At 49.6% G+C, this 14,936-nt stretch overlaps 4 protein-coding genes and 1 non-coding gene across 5 annotated transcripts; 3 read left to right on the top strand and 2 right to left on the bottom strand.

Annotated features, from left to right (window-relative positions):
* Positions 1-1,963: 1,963 nt before the first annotated feature.
* Positions 1,964-5,540, top strand: BO87DRAFT_408913 (putative importin beta-5 subunit). Its single transcript, XM_025626205.1, has 3 exons — positions 1,964-2,954; positions 3,009-3,538; positions 3,593-5,540. Exons 1-3 carry the CDS (start codon positions 2,136-2,138, stop codon positions 5,361-5,363), a joined length of 3,120 nt encoding a protein of 1,039 aa, XP_025476806.1. The 5' UTR covers positions 1,964-2,135; the 3' UTR covers positions 5,364-5,540.
* A 1,856-nt stretch (positions 5,541-7,396) lies between these two features.
* Positions 7,397-9,241, top strand: BO87DRAFT_123876 (class I SAM-dependent methyltransferase). The gene is made up of 3 exons (XM_025617983.1): positions 7,397-7,778; positions 8,016-8,723; positions 8,773-9,241. The coding sequence occupies exons 1-3, from the start codon at positions 7,740-7,742 to the stop codon at positions 9,010-9,012; spliced, it is 987 nt and encodes a 328-aa protein (XP_025476805.1). The 5' UTR covers positions 7,397-7,739; the 3' UTR covers positions 9,013-9,241.
* Positions 9,095-10,484, bottom strand: BO87DRAFT_378960 (phytanoyl-CoA dioxygenase family protein). The gene has a single exon (XM_025623918.1). The coding sequence runs from the start codon at positions 10,221-10,223 to the stop codon at positions 9,270-9,272; it is 954 nt and encodes a 317-aa protein (XP_025476804.1). The 5' UTR covers positions 10,224-10,484; the 3' UTR covers positions 9,095-9,269.
* A 988-nt stretch (positions 10,485-11,472) lies between these two features.
* BO87DRAFT_340474 (Het-C domain-containing protein) lies at positions 11,473-14,514 on the top strand. Its single transcript, XM_025620661.1, has 4 exons — positions 11,473-11,933; positions 11,989-12,136; positions 12,195-12,353; positions 12,416-14,514. The coding sequence occupies exons 1-4, from the start codon at positions 11,837-11,839 to the stop codon at positions 14,448-14,450; spliced, it is 2,439 nt and encodes an 812-aa protein (XP_025476803.1). The 5' UTR covers positions 11,473-11,836; the 3' UTR covers positions 14,451-14,514.
* Positions 14,515-14,863: 349 nt separating this feature from the next.
* Positions 14,864-14,936, bottom strand: BO87DRAFT_t199. The gene has a single exon. It is a non-coding gene; the product is annotated as a tRNA-Lys (tRNA).

Below are 14,936 nucleotides of genomic sequence, written 5' to 3'. Positions count from 1 at the left end.
TATGCATGGCCCTGAAGGTCGCCAGTTCGCATTACTACCCGATCCCTGATTATTATTAGAATATCTCGACACAATTGCTCTAGCACACGCGATCGCCTTCTAGGTTGTTCCTCGTTGATCCATTTAAATACAATACCCGAGGCTACTTTTAACTGTATGGTATCCGATCTTTCAATGAGTAATGATGTAAGTGTATGTATGGACATAACATGCTCCATACAGCGACCGGGAGTACATTTCAAACCACACCATAACGTAGTACTTTTCTTCTTTGGGCGGTTCCGCCCCTCAGCTGGCCGTTAGATAATCAGAGTTGCCGGTTTATCCTCATCAACCCCACTATGATCGACTCACAACTCCCCCCTTCCTATTCCTTCCTGTCATCCTTTTCAGAAATGCATCGAGTCCCCATCTACGCCACTTACCTAGCTACCCCGGTGATCACTACCCAAAGTTTGCTGCACCGCTGTACGGAGCACAGTCGATGATACATAGTACATAAAACATACATTTGGCCACTAGGCACACATGGAGCCTGGGGAGAAAATGGGCTACAAATACGCGGCTGGAGCAAAAGTACAGTGCAGGAACCCAGAAGATTAAATTCTATTGCTTCTCTACATCATCATACTCTCCATAGGTGGCTCCAGAATGGATTTACAACGATCCAAGGGATTTTCTTTCCTCCTTCTATAATTGGATTGAAGCCAGATCTTCTCCACAGAAAACTTCGACCTAGGCAGATCAGCAACTGAGACAAGAATGCCGCCTCTGATTCAGTCCTGGCTCCTTCACATAACTAGCTAGGTATTGCTGCTTCTTGGTTCAAGAGGCTCGCACCGCTAGACTTCACTGTCATCATTCCCAATCCCTGGCAACCATTTACAACCTAGAGTGATATGTATTGGGCATAATAACGGAGCACATTTGCTAATAACGTGCGAGCCAGATCTACCCACCCTGTATTGACCACTAAGATCCGATTACCTGCCATTGATCGCTCATGACTTCAGTGGACACAGCACCTACTTTTCCTCCTCCTTAATTGGGCGGCTAATCAGGCGGACCTTTGTATTGGCTGTATCTTCTTCTTGGAAGTCTCTACCGGATAATGTAGGAGCCAGCAAGACACCCGCCATCGCATGTACTTTGTTCGACCAAGTCGCCGGTCTCGGAGGTTATCCAAAATCCATCTATCGTTTGAGACCGGGGGCTGTCAGACTATTGAATGTGGCTGCTTGGGAATGTCTAAATCTTTGTTCGGCTTATCTGCGTACGCGCACAACAAACTTCAGTCAAACTGTATTGCAATACATTGGTTTCTCATGTGTTCTGTAAGGAAGACTGTATCATCACCCCTGGTTTCCAGGATGTTCAGGCCCGGATAAGTTTGTGGAAAGTACAGAGACGTTGGGAGGTGATGCTCAGACGTTGCTTGTAGGCTTTAGGCTATTTATTCTCCGATGATCAATGACGTGAGTCGGAAAACAGGACACAGGGATACTGAAGACTTCTAGTAGTATAAATTACTCTCCCATGTCTTGCAGTTCACGAGTTATGTCTTTCTTCTATTGCTGGCATCCAGAAATAAGGGAAGATATGCGGTAGAGCTTGGCCGCCATTGACCTGGGACATGCTGTCTATAATAAGTAAGGCTGGCTGAAAGATATACGGTGCTGATAACAGATGTTCTAAAGACAGTAAAGCACAGTATAACCATAGCTGGACAAGGATGAGAGAGAGCTCGTAGTCTGGTTGACAGCAAACGCTAATAATTTACCTATTTACCTATAGTTAGTTGATTGTCTCAGTTGCCCACGTATCTCGGCGGGACTTCCCAAACCAAGCCAAACTGGAAATTAATTTGGGGGAAATTCTACCCCTCACCGCCTCCCCTTTCCCGCTCGTCTTCTGCCCCTCCACGACGCGACATTTCGCGATTGATATTGATTTGAGCCATCTACTTGGATCCTCCTGTTCCCGATAGCGTGGTTTGACGGAGCCATCTGTTGTGATCTGAAACGCCAGGATTTCAAAGATTGGGCTTGAATCCAGATCCGGCCCCTTGTTTGACAACTCTTGACTATACTCCTATCGACCCTCTTCCGTCCACTCACCTACGTCCCTTTATCAACATGGAGCAAGAGCTCCTGACATTGCTGGCAGACACTCAGTCGCCGGTCTCCGATACTAGAAAGTCCGCTGAGCTTCAGCTTCTACGCCTTTATTCCAACGAGACTTTCCCCCTATCACTTGCGGCCATAGCCTCTCACGATTCCGTTCCCACCAACCTCCGCCAGTCTGCCCTTTCTGTTCTTCGGACCTTCATTGCCGCATCCTGGTCACCAGTTCTCGATGAATTCAAAGGCCAGGTCCTGGTCAGCGATGCAAACAAGGCTCAGCTTCGACGGGCGCTATTGGACTTAGCTACCATTACCGAAACTCCCGAGCGCAAGGTCAAGTCGTCTGCCAGTTATGCTGTGAGCAAGATCGCCAGCGCCGACTTCCCCGAGCAGTGGCCAGAACTCCTGCCTTCTCTGCTTCACATTATAAACGATGGGAACAGCACCGCCAGTGCGCTTCACGGTGCACTGAAGGTCCTGTTGGATCTGGTGGACACTGGGTTCAGTGAGGAACAGTTCTTCAATGTTGCTCGGGATCTTGTCACTAGCCTCTATAACGTCGCTACCAATGAGTCGAGAAAGCCGATGTTGAGAGCCTTGGCTGTCGCAGTTTTCCGGGCCTGCTTTGACACATTGGAGATGGTCCTCGAACAACACAAGGCGGCTGTCAAACAATTTATGGACGAAGTACTTGGTGGCTGGTCTCCATTCTTTCTCTCTACCCTGAAGGCACCCCTACCACAAGCTCCTAGTGCGCATGAAGAATCTAAAGACGCCGAGGTGCCCTCCAAGTGGAGAGGTGTCATTGGTCTGAAGTTGCAAGTGGTCAAGGTATATAGCCATTCTGCCCCTTTCGCTGATTCACGCTAATCGCTGATCTGTTAGACCTTGATGAAAATTCGCATGGTATTCCCGGGTCTCTTGACAGCTCAAAGCCCGGTATATTTTTCAACTATCTGGACTGAGCTGTCCAACATACAGTCTGCTTATCATGAGTTCTACATTGAAGATGAGAGACAGGGCCGTATGGAGGATGTCGACGGACTCCCGTATACTTTGGACTTCTTGGTTCTGGAGGAACTCGATCTGATTCAGACGCTCCTGAAGGCACCGCCGGTCAAGGCTGAGCTTCAACAGCAGCTACAGAATGCTGGGCAGTCGGCGGCAACAACAAGTTGGCTTCCCGAAATCATGAAGCTGGTCGCCTCTTATGCTCAAATCACATCAGAAGAGGAAGGTCTATGGGATATCGATGTATCTCTGTTCCTTTCGGAGGAGACATCGGTTACTGCCAACTACACGCCCCGTACTTGCAGTGGAGATCTGGTGATCAAGCTTGGTGAATGGCTCAAGAGCATGACAGTTGAGGGACTACACGCATACCTGAACACTGTGTTCTCCGATGCGTCCTCTACGTAAGTTGAGTTCCCTTCCTGACGCTTCAAACGAAGACTAACCGCTCCGTGAAGGTGGAAATTGAAAGAATCGGCCCTCTACATTCTCAATCAGCTCCTCCGGGACTTTAACGAAGTTTCGCAAGGTATACCTGCTGGCTCGGCTAATGGAATCAGTAACTTCATTCAGTATGCCATCCAGCAACCAGAAGATCTTTTGAGAGCGCGGGGCTACCTCATTGCCGGAGTCCTGTGCCAGGTCGCCGACGACTCCTTCCAGCAGACGGCTGCGTCTTACCTCGAGGCTACCATCAAAGCAATCACCGAAGATGAATCTGAAGTGGTCAGGGTCGCTTGTATTCGAGCACTGCAAGATCTTATGCCCTCGCTTCCTTCCAGTGCTACGGTCCCTCTCCAAGTTGCCATTGTTTCCGCTCTGTCGCAGTTCGTTTCCGCACATGACCTTTCAGACCAGTCAGAGGGTGAAGACCTGAAGGTTACCATTGCTGAAACGCTCCGCGATACCATCATGGTCCACCCGACTGTCGTTCTGTCGTCGACCGCCATTGATCTACTGTTCAGTGTTGCCAGCAGCGGAGCCACCAATTTCCAGTTGACGATGATCGTCACGGAAGCATTCGAGGACATAGTTGAAGCTATCGCCGAGAACGGGGAAGAGGCTTTCGTTCGACTATGCGAGAAGGTTCTTCCTTCCCTGACCGGGGCTATCGACGTCGGCAACCTCACCCAGGAAAATGCTTTGACTAATTTCGCTGCGGACCTGATCCGTGCTCTCGCTGAAGGAGCATTGGAGCCTTTGCCAGCCGGCTTCGTGGAGACGGTCATGCCGAAGTTGAACCGCCTGCTGCTCGATTCGTCCGACGCGGAGCTGATCCGTCCGGCTACAGAAGCCGTCCGCCATATGCTCTCTCATGACTTCAACCAGTTTGTCGCCTGGAGAGACCCGCAGAGCGGTAAAGAAGCCACTGAAGTTGCCTTGATCATTATTGACCGCTTGCTCGGACCGTCAGTTGATGACAATGCGGCGACCGAGGTTGGACAATTGGCTGCGGAGTTGGTGGAAAAAGCAGGCTCTGAACGTCTCGGTCCTTATCTACCGCAGCTTCTCCGTGCTGTGGCCCAGCGACTGGCTACTGCGGAGCAGGCTCAGTTTATCCAGAGTTTGATCCTTGTCTTCGCACGTCTCACTCTGATCAGCGCACGCGAGGTTGTGGATTTCCTTGCGCAAGTCGATATCGGCGGCCAGAGTGGACTTCCCATAGTGCTGAGCAAGTGGCTCGAGAACTCGGTCAACTTTGCTGGTTATGATGAAATCAAACAGAACATCATTGCACTAGCAACTCTGTACAGTCTGGGAGACCCTCGCTTATCCGAGGTTCAGGTCAAGGGTGATCTCATTATCCAGGACACTGGCCGTATCAAGACGCGATCCCAGACACGCAACAACCCTGACCGGTACACTACAGTGACGGCTCCCTTGAAGATTATCAAGGTCCTTGTTGAGGAGCTGGCTGCTGCATCCGGCAACAAGGAAATCGATGCGGCCACGGCGGCTGCTCTAGAGGAAGAGGGTAGCGATGATGACGACGAATGGGAAGATATGCCCGGCAACACCCTTGACCTGAATCTGGGTGTCACCAAGCAAGAGCTGATGGCATTTGGCGAGGGCGGATCGGAAAGTGTGTTCGGGGTACGCAGACGCGACGACGAAACGCAGGCCTTCCTGTTGAACTTTTTCCGTGAAGCAGCCACCAAGCCTGAGTTCCAGCAGCTCTATGCAGCCTTGACTCCGGCCGAGCAGGAGAAGCTGCAAAGTCTGAACTGATCCGGCTTGGCAGCTGTCAACAGGGTGATACCATCTTATGAACAAACATTATCTTTTTTTTTTTTTTTCTTTCATGTTCTGTTTATGCCCCCCTCAGCCGATGCTGGGAATCACATATGAAACCTGTTAAATGCATGCATAGGTACACCTAATGATTGTATGAACAAGCGGTACATCAATGATCGCAATCAATCCTGCTAGTGCCGATAAGACAGCGCACTTTGATCCAGCAATTCCGTAGGACCACATTTAGTAGTCAAAAACAGTCCGACCCGACCCAAGAAACGTCAACGACGCCATGCACCTTTCCTATAGTGTTTCACCTGACATTTAGTCTAGTCAGTTAGTCATTTAGCTAGACACCTGCAGCTGACAACAGACCAACACGTAGCCGGGTGTCCGGATCATCCCGATAGTCATGCATTTACTCCTTCGGGCTTGGTCTTGAGGGTGGAAGAGAGGGGGATGGGGGGATGTGGTCGAACGATGATGCTTCCTGCAGGAAGAAATATCCCTAGTGCACACACTAAACTAAGTACTAGATAGCCCCCACCCAGTGATCCAGGCGTCTGTTGCCCCATAAAAAGTCGATATAGACGTTGCAGTTAGTTAGGCCTGTGATTGATTACGTGCCCCCCAAGTACGGCAATACCTATCACACATCGCATTACTTGAGAAGACTGATTAATTGTTATGAACCAGTTGGTAGTAGATAGAAGTGTTGGACTAAGGAGTGGCGGGCACATTGTCGGATTTTTGTTTATTGTGGGTCTAGAGTTGAGAGAGGCTTCACCGCAGGAGGGATTTTTACTGTTGAGTTAGATAAGGACTACTACTATCTGGTAGGTACTGATTTTTTTGTGTATGTTTCACATTCATCACATAGTAGGTAGTAAGTAAGTATTTAGGTTTGTGTGTCTTTCTGTCCTCGGCTATTTTATCCTTAGACTTACCAGTCTGGTAAAGAAGAGTAGGTTCGGTGTCCACATCTGCTTCTGACATCTTCTCGCTTAGTTCACTGTTAGGCATATTATATTAATCATACCATTTTGGCGCAAACTATCGTTAGTGGGGAAAATCCATCGTGACTAGGTAGGTAGGGAGTATGTAGGATGAAAAGACCCGACCCAGAGCATCAGCACTTAGTTGGTTCATCTATCTACCTAGTCTAGATAGATAGATAGTAAGTAAGTAGTAGCTGCATGCGATGAAGTGGCTGATCAACTGGCGTGATTGGGATCCCGAAACGGGACCAGCCGTCACGGGGGAGCGGGGCTGGCCTGGGCCGGGGCAGCGCTTGGCTGGATAGCCTTACTGTCTTCCTTTATGGACATTTGGATCGGAGACCGTTCTACTTAATGATTTGTTTTATTCAACGATGTATAATATGGAGGTGTTTGGTATCCTCTAAGTTACATAGTTTTTGAAAGTTGTTTGTCTTTTTCTGTGGTAAAGTTAGCTACAAAGTAGTAGCAACAGCCACAGCCCAAGCGTGCGGAGAAAAATTGTCTGAGGTTACATAAACTACGCAGCTGAGATCCCAACTAGCGTGGAACCAGAGTGAGGGGATAGGGAGAGAATCAATTCCAAATTCTTTTAGGGCACACACTAGTAACTAGCAACTGCGGGCTGTCTGGACCAATCTGTGGAAAGCATCTAACTATGCTTGTGTGGATGGGCTAATTGCGCGAGAAAGAGAGTTAGTAGTTGAAAATAGATACATTTTTAGTAGGAAAGTTGATCCATTTTCCATGGTTACAGTTAATATGATGGATGGCCTGTCCGGAAAAAACCCGACCAATAGAAAGAAGGAGTGGGTGGTTACCAACAAGACGGGAATTGAAAAACTGACTTGACGATACCAAGCAATACCGGGCGTCAACCCCGACCCAGAGCCCTGGCACCAAGCTAAGTAGTAGCCTTCAGCTACTTACTTACTTACCTCCAATATTGTGTGCTCACCGACCCGAGGGCCTGTTCCTCGGGACCGCCTCCCCCTGTCCGTGCCGCAGTTACCCGTATCTTACCTGGAAGTTTAGTTATCCTATCTTGTAGTAGTAGTTGACTAGTCAATTAGCCATTTCCTAAATCTCTCTTTCTCTCTCTTTTTAGTGGAGTTAATTGCTGTTCTGTTCTGCTCTTGCTCTACCTCTGCTCTGCTTCTTTTCCCACTTCTTGTGCTCCGTCACTTATTTATTTGTCTACTTAATTACAGCTTCTTCTCTCTCGCTAACTATTTAAATTTCCCCGTTGTAAGCTCACAGCTGCGGGTGCCATCTTTTGAAAGATCCCACTTATTCGTCTTCCTCTCTTTCACTCGCTCCTCACTCCCTCCCCCTCCCTCCTCCCGCATTGTCTCCGCCCGTCATTCCAAACATGCCACAGCCAGATTCGGAGGAACACATTCAGGTAGATGTAAGACATTCCACCATCTTTCCGACAATTATACTTCAATCTATGTGTTTTCTGTTTTTTTTTTTTTTTTGCGTGCATCTCCGGTTGTTTATGCAGCCACTCAGCACTTCGCCTGAGAGACATCGATCAATATGAAGCGATGCTTGCGGAGTTGTGATTTGATTGTATTGCAAATACCAAAGAGCACTCACTTCAGAGTTCTATGCTCAAATGCGGCCACTAAACTGACTCCTACAGACAAGCGACGAAGACTCCCTCATAGATGAGCAATCCATCATCGAATCCAATATTTCAATAACGTCATCCGTACGAGATTACTGTTACGAAAATGGCCGCCGCTATCACGCCTACCGCTATGGGCAATATCCCATGCCCAACGACGAAGAAGAGCAGGATCGCCTCACATTAATGCATCATGCCTTCAAGCTCCTCTTGGGGGGTGATTTATATCGCGCCCCGATAGGCGAACCCCAGCGCATCTTGGATATCGGCACTGGGACGGGCATCTGGGCGCTGGAAATGGCCGAAGACTTTCCCAACGCGGAGATCGTGGGCACCGACCTGAGTCCGATTCAGCCCAAGTGGGCGCCGCCAAACTGCAGCTTTCTTGTTGATGACGCGGAAAGTGATTGGGCCTACATCGGCAATGAACCCTTCGACTATATCCATGCTCGCAGCCTGGGTGGCAGTATCGCCGACTGGGGCCAGCTCCTTCGTCAGGCTTACGAGAATGTGAAGCCCGGCGGCTGGGTCGAAATTCAAGAATCCGAGACCTGGGTACATTCCGATGACGGCACCTGCAAAGATGCTGTTATGGTAAGGGAACTGCAGCAGAAGTTGGAAGAGTCGAGTACGAAATTCGGGAGGCGCATGAACATTGCTCCTGAAGTGAAGGGTTACATGCAACGCGCCGGTTTCGTTAACGTTGTGGACGATATTTACAAGGTCGGTCTTTACAGTTCTTTTCGGATTTGGATTCAGCTAATTGAAGTAGTGTCCTGTAGGCACGTGGCCAAAGTCCCCCCGTCTGAAGGAGATCGGACGAGTGGGGAAACTGATTCTATATGACTCGGTCGAGCCATATTCGCTAGCTCTCTGGACTCGTGTCCTAGGATACACGTATGAAGAAGCTCAAGCCTTCGTGAAGAAGGTGCATGCGGAGCTTGCAAGTTCCACCTACCATATCTACATTTTCTTCCATTATGTGTATGGACAGCGACCATTAGACGGATGATGACGATACGATTAGACTATGTGACGGCCGTGACATGCTTTATGCCTATGCTCTTTACATTTTTGGCGTCAAAATAGCGGCGGGTACATTATTCTTCTTTATGACGATACCCTCTTTCTGGGCATATATATGAATGTTCTTGATATTCGAGCTCGATGCATATGCATGCTTAATGAATAGAAGTTTCGGTGGGACAATGTCCTTACATCCACATCCTTCCTCTTATTTACAAAACACCCTACCCCAATTGCACCCTCTCATCCCTGCAAAGAATACCCAACCCCCTCCCCACTCCCCATCGCCACCAAATTCGCCCGCATCTTCTCCGGCCTCTCTCCAATCCCAAAAGCCGCATCCTCGCGATGCACCCAAGCTCCAACTCCATGCTGCAACACCGCCGTAGCCCTGACCTTCTTATCCTCAGACGGGGCATTCAACCCCAAACTCCCATGCAACGTCAGCCTCGTCTCCTCCCCACCCTCCTCCTTACACTTATACACCCCGCGATGCAGAATATTACTATCATAAAACACCGCATCCCCGGGCTTCAACTGAACAACCAACTGCCCAGGCAACTCCGGCTCATACGGCGCCGCATTGCGCTCCACTTCCGTGCGCACCCGCCTATGCGACCCCGGAATCACAATCAAGGACGAATCCTCACACAACGCCAGATTATACTGCGCATGCGACTGTTTCCCATTCGGACTCTTATCCTGCAGCATCTTCAATTCTTCCTCAGGGGTAGCAGTCTCGGGGATATCGTCGCGGTGCCAGCGCAGCTCGAAGTCTTTGGTCTCCGGCGCGACGAGGAGGTTGAAGAGCTCCATTACCAATGGTTCGGGAGTATCGCTATTGCCGTTGGTGTTGTTGGTGTTGGTGGTTGATGTCAACCCCAGTAGTTCCTCCGCCACGGCAAGCACCTTCTCGGAGAAATAGAATTTGGCGAATTCACTCCGCCCGGGCATCTCCGGGTGCAGGAGATGCTGCACACCCCAGATTCCGCCTTCGGAGGCGGGAGGAGGGGTCGTCGGCCATGGTGGGAATTGCTTCGGTACTGTGCGGAAGTGTGGCCATTTTCCGGTCCGCGTGAGAGTGGTCGCGTGCGTGGCTGTGGTGCGGTAGTGGGCGATTTCGTCCGCGGTGAGGAGTGAGGGGATTACGACGAAGCCGTCGCGTTGGAGGGCTGTGAGGTGGGGGGTTGAGGTCATTGTTGTTTTGGTGGTGGGTTGGATTGGGGGTGGTGGTTGAGGTGAGGTGGTTATGCCGGGGTGATGGCGGGGAGACAAGTTAGGCGGGGATGAAGAGATTGTTGTTCCACTGGAATTGAACTACAAAAGATAGTGGAATTGGGATTGGGACAATGGTATATATAAGGTGTCTTTATTATTCGAAGGTTGACTGGTATATGGGGGATGTTGTTCCCATTACACAACAATGTGGTATACGCGATGCTACCTTGTCTGTCAGCCACATGTTACCCTTCCACTTGTTCAATTTTGTGGTCCGATAAGCATTGAAGAGATCACTGTTTAACTAGTACTTTGTAACTAGTGTTATTGGGGTAAGTCTGAGTAATGGGCTCAAGTCTGGCGCTGATTGATTGATTACCCCGCGGCGGGCACAAATTAATCCCTGATCGATGATCAGTCATCAGGGCGGGGGGAAGAGATTTAGTGACAGTAAGCTGCACTGACCTTTCATTCCATGGTTACATTATGTGATTGACTAGTGGTTAGTATCTAGTTGCATACGAAGTTGTATATACTAGTATATTTTGTTGTTTAAAACAAACAGTATTTATTGTCATACACAATGATTTGCTTTCATTGATTGCTCTCCGGACATTTCAGTCACGATGACTGATGAAAATTACACATTCAGCGCCTACCGAAACAAATCAGACAACCAATCCAGTGGCTGGTAAAAAGGGCCCACTTTCCCAACATCCGAGAATGACGATCAACAGAGCAAGGACCATATGACGAAAGTCTTCACTTGGCAGTCCCGTTCCGATTGTTAGCGGTGACTGCGGTGACTGAGCGGATGAAAGGGTGCAGACTGATACAGTCATAAGTATGTTTATGTATGTTGGGGAGGGGTAGTAGTGTTGTGGCTGTTTTTAGTATCTACTGTATGTGTTGATTATTGTAGATACGAAAATCTACCTTCATCTCCGTTGAAGAAAACCATATCAACAATGGTCAGATGGAGTAATGCCAAGCAAAGCCACCGACAACGCCCATGGCTCCCACTGAAACCGCATTATTACGGAAAAGAAAAACAAACCACCTCGCTTGTATTTATCGTATGGGAAATTTCAGCTGGCAAGTGTCATCTGAAAAGGTGGCAGGGCCTCAATCACAGCCGAGCTGACAGCCTCTAAGCCACCGTCGACCAAATCATATCATCATCGCAATGATCCGGTCTCCTACTGACTCGATGGCGGGGCATTTCAGGGTCTTTCCTTCCCCTCCTCCTCCTCCTCCTCCTCCTTAGATCTTAGTACTTTGTATCAATCTAGTTCTAGCTTGGTCACCGGTTGCAGATCGATGACACACAAGTTCATCAAATCACTACTAACGGACTACGTACCCCTCGCTCTCGTGCCGTTTGGACTTTTGTCCAACTAGTAGCAGCTTAGCTCCTTCTGTCTGTTGATTCTGCAGATAAGATAACTCTCGGCTTCTTTTCTTTTTGCTATCTAACCCCCTCTCCTTCGCTTCTGCATGCACGTCTTCCCCCTCTGCAGCCTGTCATTCTTCTAGACTCTTTCCTGTCCATTCTTTCTCCTGCATCACCCCGCAGAACTTTACCTACAGCTATGGCTCCGCGAATGAGTCTGGACACTCACGCCCTGCTCGTTCTGGGTCTGCTGCTTGTTGTCCTCCCCACCCAGGCCTGGGCTTTTGGAGCTGGAAGTATGCCTTCACCTGCTTTATTTGGTATACATCATCGATTTGCTAACACGCGCAGACATCGCTTCTATTTCCGCCGTTGAAGGCAAGAACTGGCGCCATGGAGATATCGAGGACATGCTCAAGACCATCGCTTTCATCAAGGGCCACAAATGGACCTCCATGATGGTCAAGCGCGTGTACTTTGGTAACTGGTTGCGCGATTAGTGAGTATTTCCGCCCTTGTTGTATGGAAATTCATGCTGATTGATACTTTGCTGTTAGCTCACAAGCTATGGACGTGGGTACGCTGAAGAGTCTCCCGGCTGAGACTATTCGCATTCTGGTCTGGATTCTGTCCTTCATGACATTCGGCTATGCGACGGCTGAGTTTGAGGTCACTTCGGAGAGGTTGGGCGTTTATCGTCCTGAGGAGCATATTGAGTATGTCGTTCTCCGATCCTCCATGTTTTGTTGAATGTATGCTTATGATCTTATCTGTGCAGTAACCCTAAGGATTATGCCGATAATCAGGATGCTCGCGAGTTCGATCAACGACTGCGGGGCCCTGTCCGCCAGGTCGAGCTGGATATCGACCCCGAAACTGGAATGAAGAACTACATTGCGAACGAGGAGGGCGGATGGGCTACCAGCGCCGCTTACATCAAATATAGCTTGGCTCGCAGCATTCATTACGGACGCACATATACCCATGGAAGCAAGAAAGGAAACGAGGAAGATCTCTGCGAAGCGCTTCGGTGCCTGGGCCAGGGTCTCCATACGTTGGAGGATTTCGCAGCGCATACCAACTATATCGAACTTGCGCTCCGTGAGATGGGTTTCCGCAATGTCTTCCCTCACACTGGCGTGGACACCCAGATGAATATTCGCGGCCACCATGTGTTTCCGCTTGTGACTGGAACGTTTGGTATGGTTGATTTCTTCCACTCTGTGCTGGGAGAAGCAAACGATCACTTTACTCAGTCGGAGGTCAACGAGATGGACATTGCGCTCGGAGATGCCGAGGCAAACTCCTCTGGCGGGTCTCTTGGTGCTTTCACTGGTCTTCTGGGCAATATTCCCGGGACAAAGGACCTGGTGGAGGAGGCGGAGGAGCTCAAGCGTCGCTCTGAAGCTCAGGAGTCTGCGAACCGCTCTTATGGTGCTCGTTCTGGTTATACTACGCGCGGCGTCTCTAGGGAGGTGGATGACTACAGCGCTCTGCGTAGTCGAGGATTCGATGATGAGGTCCCAACTTACAGGGCTAACGAGAACGAAAGACCTGGAGAGAGCTCCCAGTCCGGATCGGCTCTACAGGATTTTGATCCCAGCAAGACTATTGCCCAGATCTATCCCATTCTTGAATTCAGAGACAAAGTCGTCCGCAAGCTCGCATCGATTATCGAGAAGATCCCTGGCTTGGAGGCAATTGTTGAGAAGATCACTGAGACGTTGACCGTCTTCGTGATGTCTCTGCTGGCACCGTTTATCCGCCCCCTCATCAATGCCGCTTCCAAGTCTCTGCAAGCTGGATCTTCCGGTGTGATTGATGCCTCTGGGAAGCACCAGTATGAGCCGTGGACTGACCCCAACTGCACGGATCCTACCCATTCGCTACTCTCCAAGGACCACTTCTCTAACATTCTCAATGAGCCAGCCGGTCACGTTGCCTCCGCTATTCTTAAGTACGTCGCACCTCGGGTTCTGTACGCTTGGCAGAACCTGGACGTCTCCGATGATCAGGTATTGGAGGACTGTCTGAAGGTGTTCCACCACCCGGCTCTGCGCAACATGAACAACGAAGCTCACCGCACAATGTTCAAAGCCGTGCAGGCCTGGGTTGACTCCAGACCAGACCGTGGTGCTGATCTGAACGATGTTCTCAGCGCTGAGGGAGTAAGACAGGGAAAGAACAGCACCGGCGAGGAAGGGGGCCATTCACACTCACACGGTGGTGGTGGATTTGGTGCTGCAGGACACAGCCACGGATCTCAGCAGCAGCGTCCGCCTCAGCAGCAGCAAGGCTCGTCTCCTCTCCCCTGGGACAAGCTGTCCAGCCTTCCAATCCCGGGGATCTCCAATCTCAACAAATTGAACAGCGCTTTCTCCAATCTGATGGTAGGTGGAGGTACGAGAGGCGAGAGCGAAAATGCCGAGAACCCAACTCAGTATGAATCTCGTGTGGAGTCTCAATATACTACGCATCACCAGTCCTCGCATCACGAGTACAGCAGCTACCAGCACCAGTACCAAAGCCAAAGCCAGAATGAGTATCATCACAGCCAGGAGCAATCATACCAACCAGCCCCTCCTCCCCCATCTGGCTTTGACAGCTACGGCGGCTATGATGAATACAATGGAAGTCAGCGGAGGCACCATGGAGAGCATCATCATAGTCACCACCATCATTACCCACCACCTGGTCGCACCCCTCCTCCTCCGGGCCCGCCTGGAGGTTACGAGGAACAGTCTTACAGTTCTTATTCCAGTTATGGACGTGGGAACGGACATAGTCAGGACTACTATGGGGGAAATTATTGATGAATCGCTAGGCTAGCAAGTGTACTACTTTATTTTAGCATGCAATAGACTGATATGATTGATGCCTCTCGCAGAAAGCATTCTCCTGACATAGACATGTAGCATCTAGATATCCCCTAGCAAACTGAAGACCAGTAAACTGTCTGTCCCTTAGCAAGAACGATCCTTTTACCTAGAAGAATGTTATACTATGTTCCTACACACGAACATACCTTACTAGTTAATTAAGCTATTAACCATACTCAAACCTCCACAATCGCTGAAAAAAGACGGAAGATCAATTCGTTTACAAGCAGTCACCTCATTTAATAGTAGTAGGTAGGTAACTAGTAAGTAATAAATAGTCACTCTCAAGATCTATTGGGGCAAGCGCGGGGGAAGAAGGGGGGTAAAAAAAAAAAAGCAAAAAAGAAAGCCCAACGCGGGGCTCGAACCCGCAGCCTTGAGATTAAGAGTCTCACGCTCTACCGATTGAGCTAGCCGGGC

The sequence above is a fragment of the Aspergillus neoniger genome (genome assembly GCF_003184625.1).
Source record: "Aspergillus neoniger CBS 115656 unplaced genomic scaffold BO87scaffold_29, whole genome shotgun sequence".
In the NCBI taxonomy this organism is placed as follows: domain Eukaryota; kingdom Fungi; phylum Ascomycota; class Eurotiomycetes; order Eurotiales; family Aspergillaceae; genus Aspergillus; species Aspergillus neoniger.
Note: the sequence above shows the minus strand (reverse complement) of the source record. Positions and strands in the feature narration are given on the sequence as shown.

Bases quoted from the DNA above. Each gene is read 5' to 3' on its own strand.
- BO87DRAFT_408913 (XM_025626205.1), top strand. From the start codon at position 2,136: ATGGAGCAAGAGCTCCTGACATTGCTGGCAGACACTCAGTCGCCGGTC. The intron at 2,955-3,008 runs GTATATAGCCAT...CTGATCTGTTAG, and splicing joins TGAAGTTGCAAGTGGTCAAG to ACCTTGATGAAAATTCGCAT. The intron at 3,539-3,592 runs GTAAGTTGAGTT...CGCTCCGTGAAG, and splicing joins TTCTCCGATGCGTCCTCTAC to GTGGAAATTGAAAGAATCGG.
- BO87DRAFT_123876 (XM_025617983.1), top strand. From the start codon at position 7,740: ATGCCACAGCCAGATTCGGAGGAACACATTCAGGTAGAT. The intron at 7,779-8,015 runs GTAAGACATTCC...TGACTCCTACAG, and splicing joins AGGAACACATTCAGGTAGAT to ACAAGCGACGAAGACTCCCT. The intron at 8,724-8,772 runs GTCGGTCTTTAC...TAATTGAAGTAG, and splicing joins TTGTGGACGATATTTACAAG to TGTCCTGTAGGCACGTGGCC.
- BO87DRAFT_378960 (XM_025623918.1), bottom strand. From the start codon at position 10,223: ATGACCTCAACCCCCCACCTCACAGCCCTCCAACGCGACGGCTTCGTC.
- BO87DRAFT_340474 (XM_025620661.1), top strand. From the start codon at position 11,837: ATGGCTCCGCGAATGAGTCTGGACACTCACGCCCTGCTCGTTCTGGGT. The intron at 11,934-11,988 runs GTATGCCTTCAC...TAACACGCGCAG, and splicing joins CTGGGCTTTTGGAGCTGGAA to ACATCGCTTCTATTTCCGCC. The intron at 12,354-12,415 runs GTATGTCGTTCT...TTATCTGTGCAG, and splicing joins CGTCCTGAGGAGCATATTGA to TAACCCTAAGGATTATGCCG.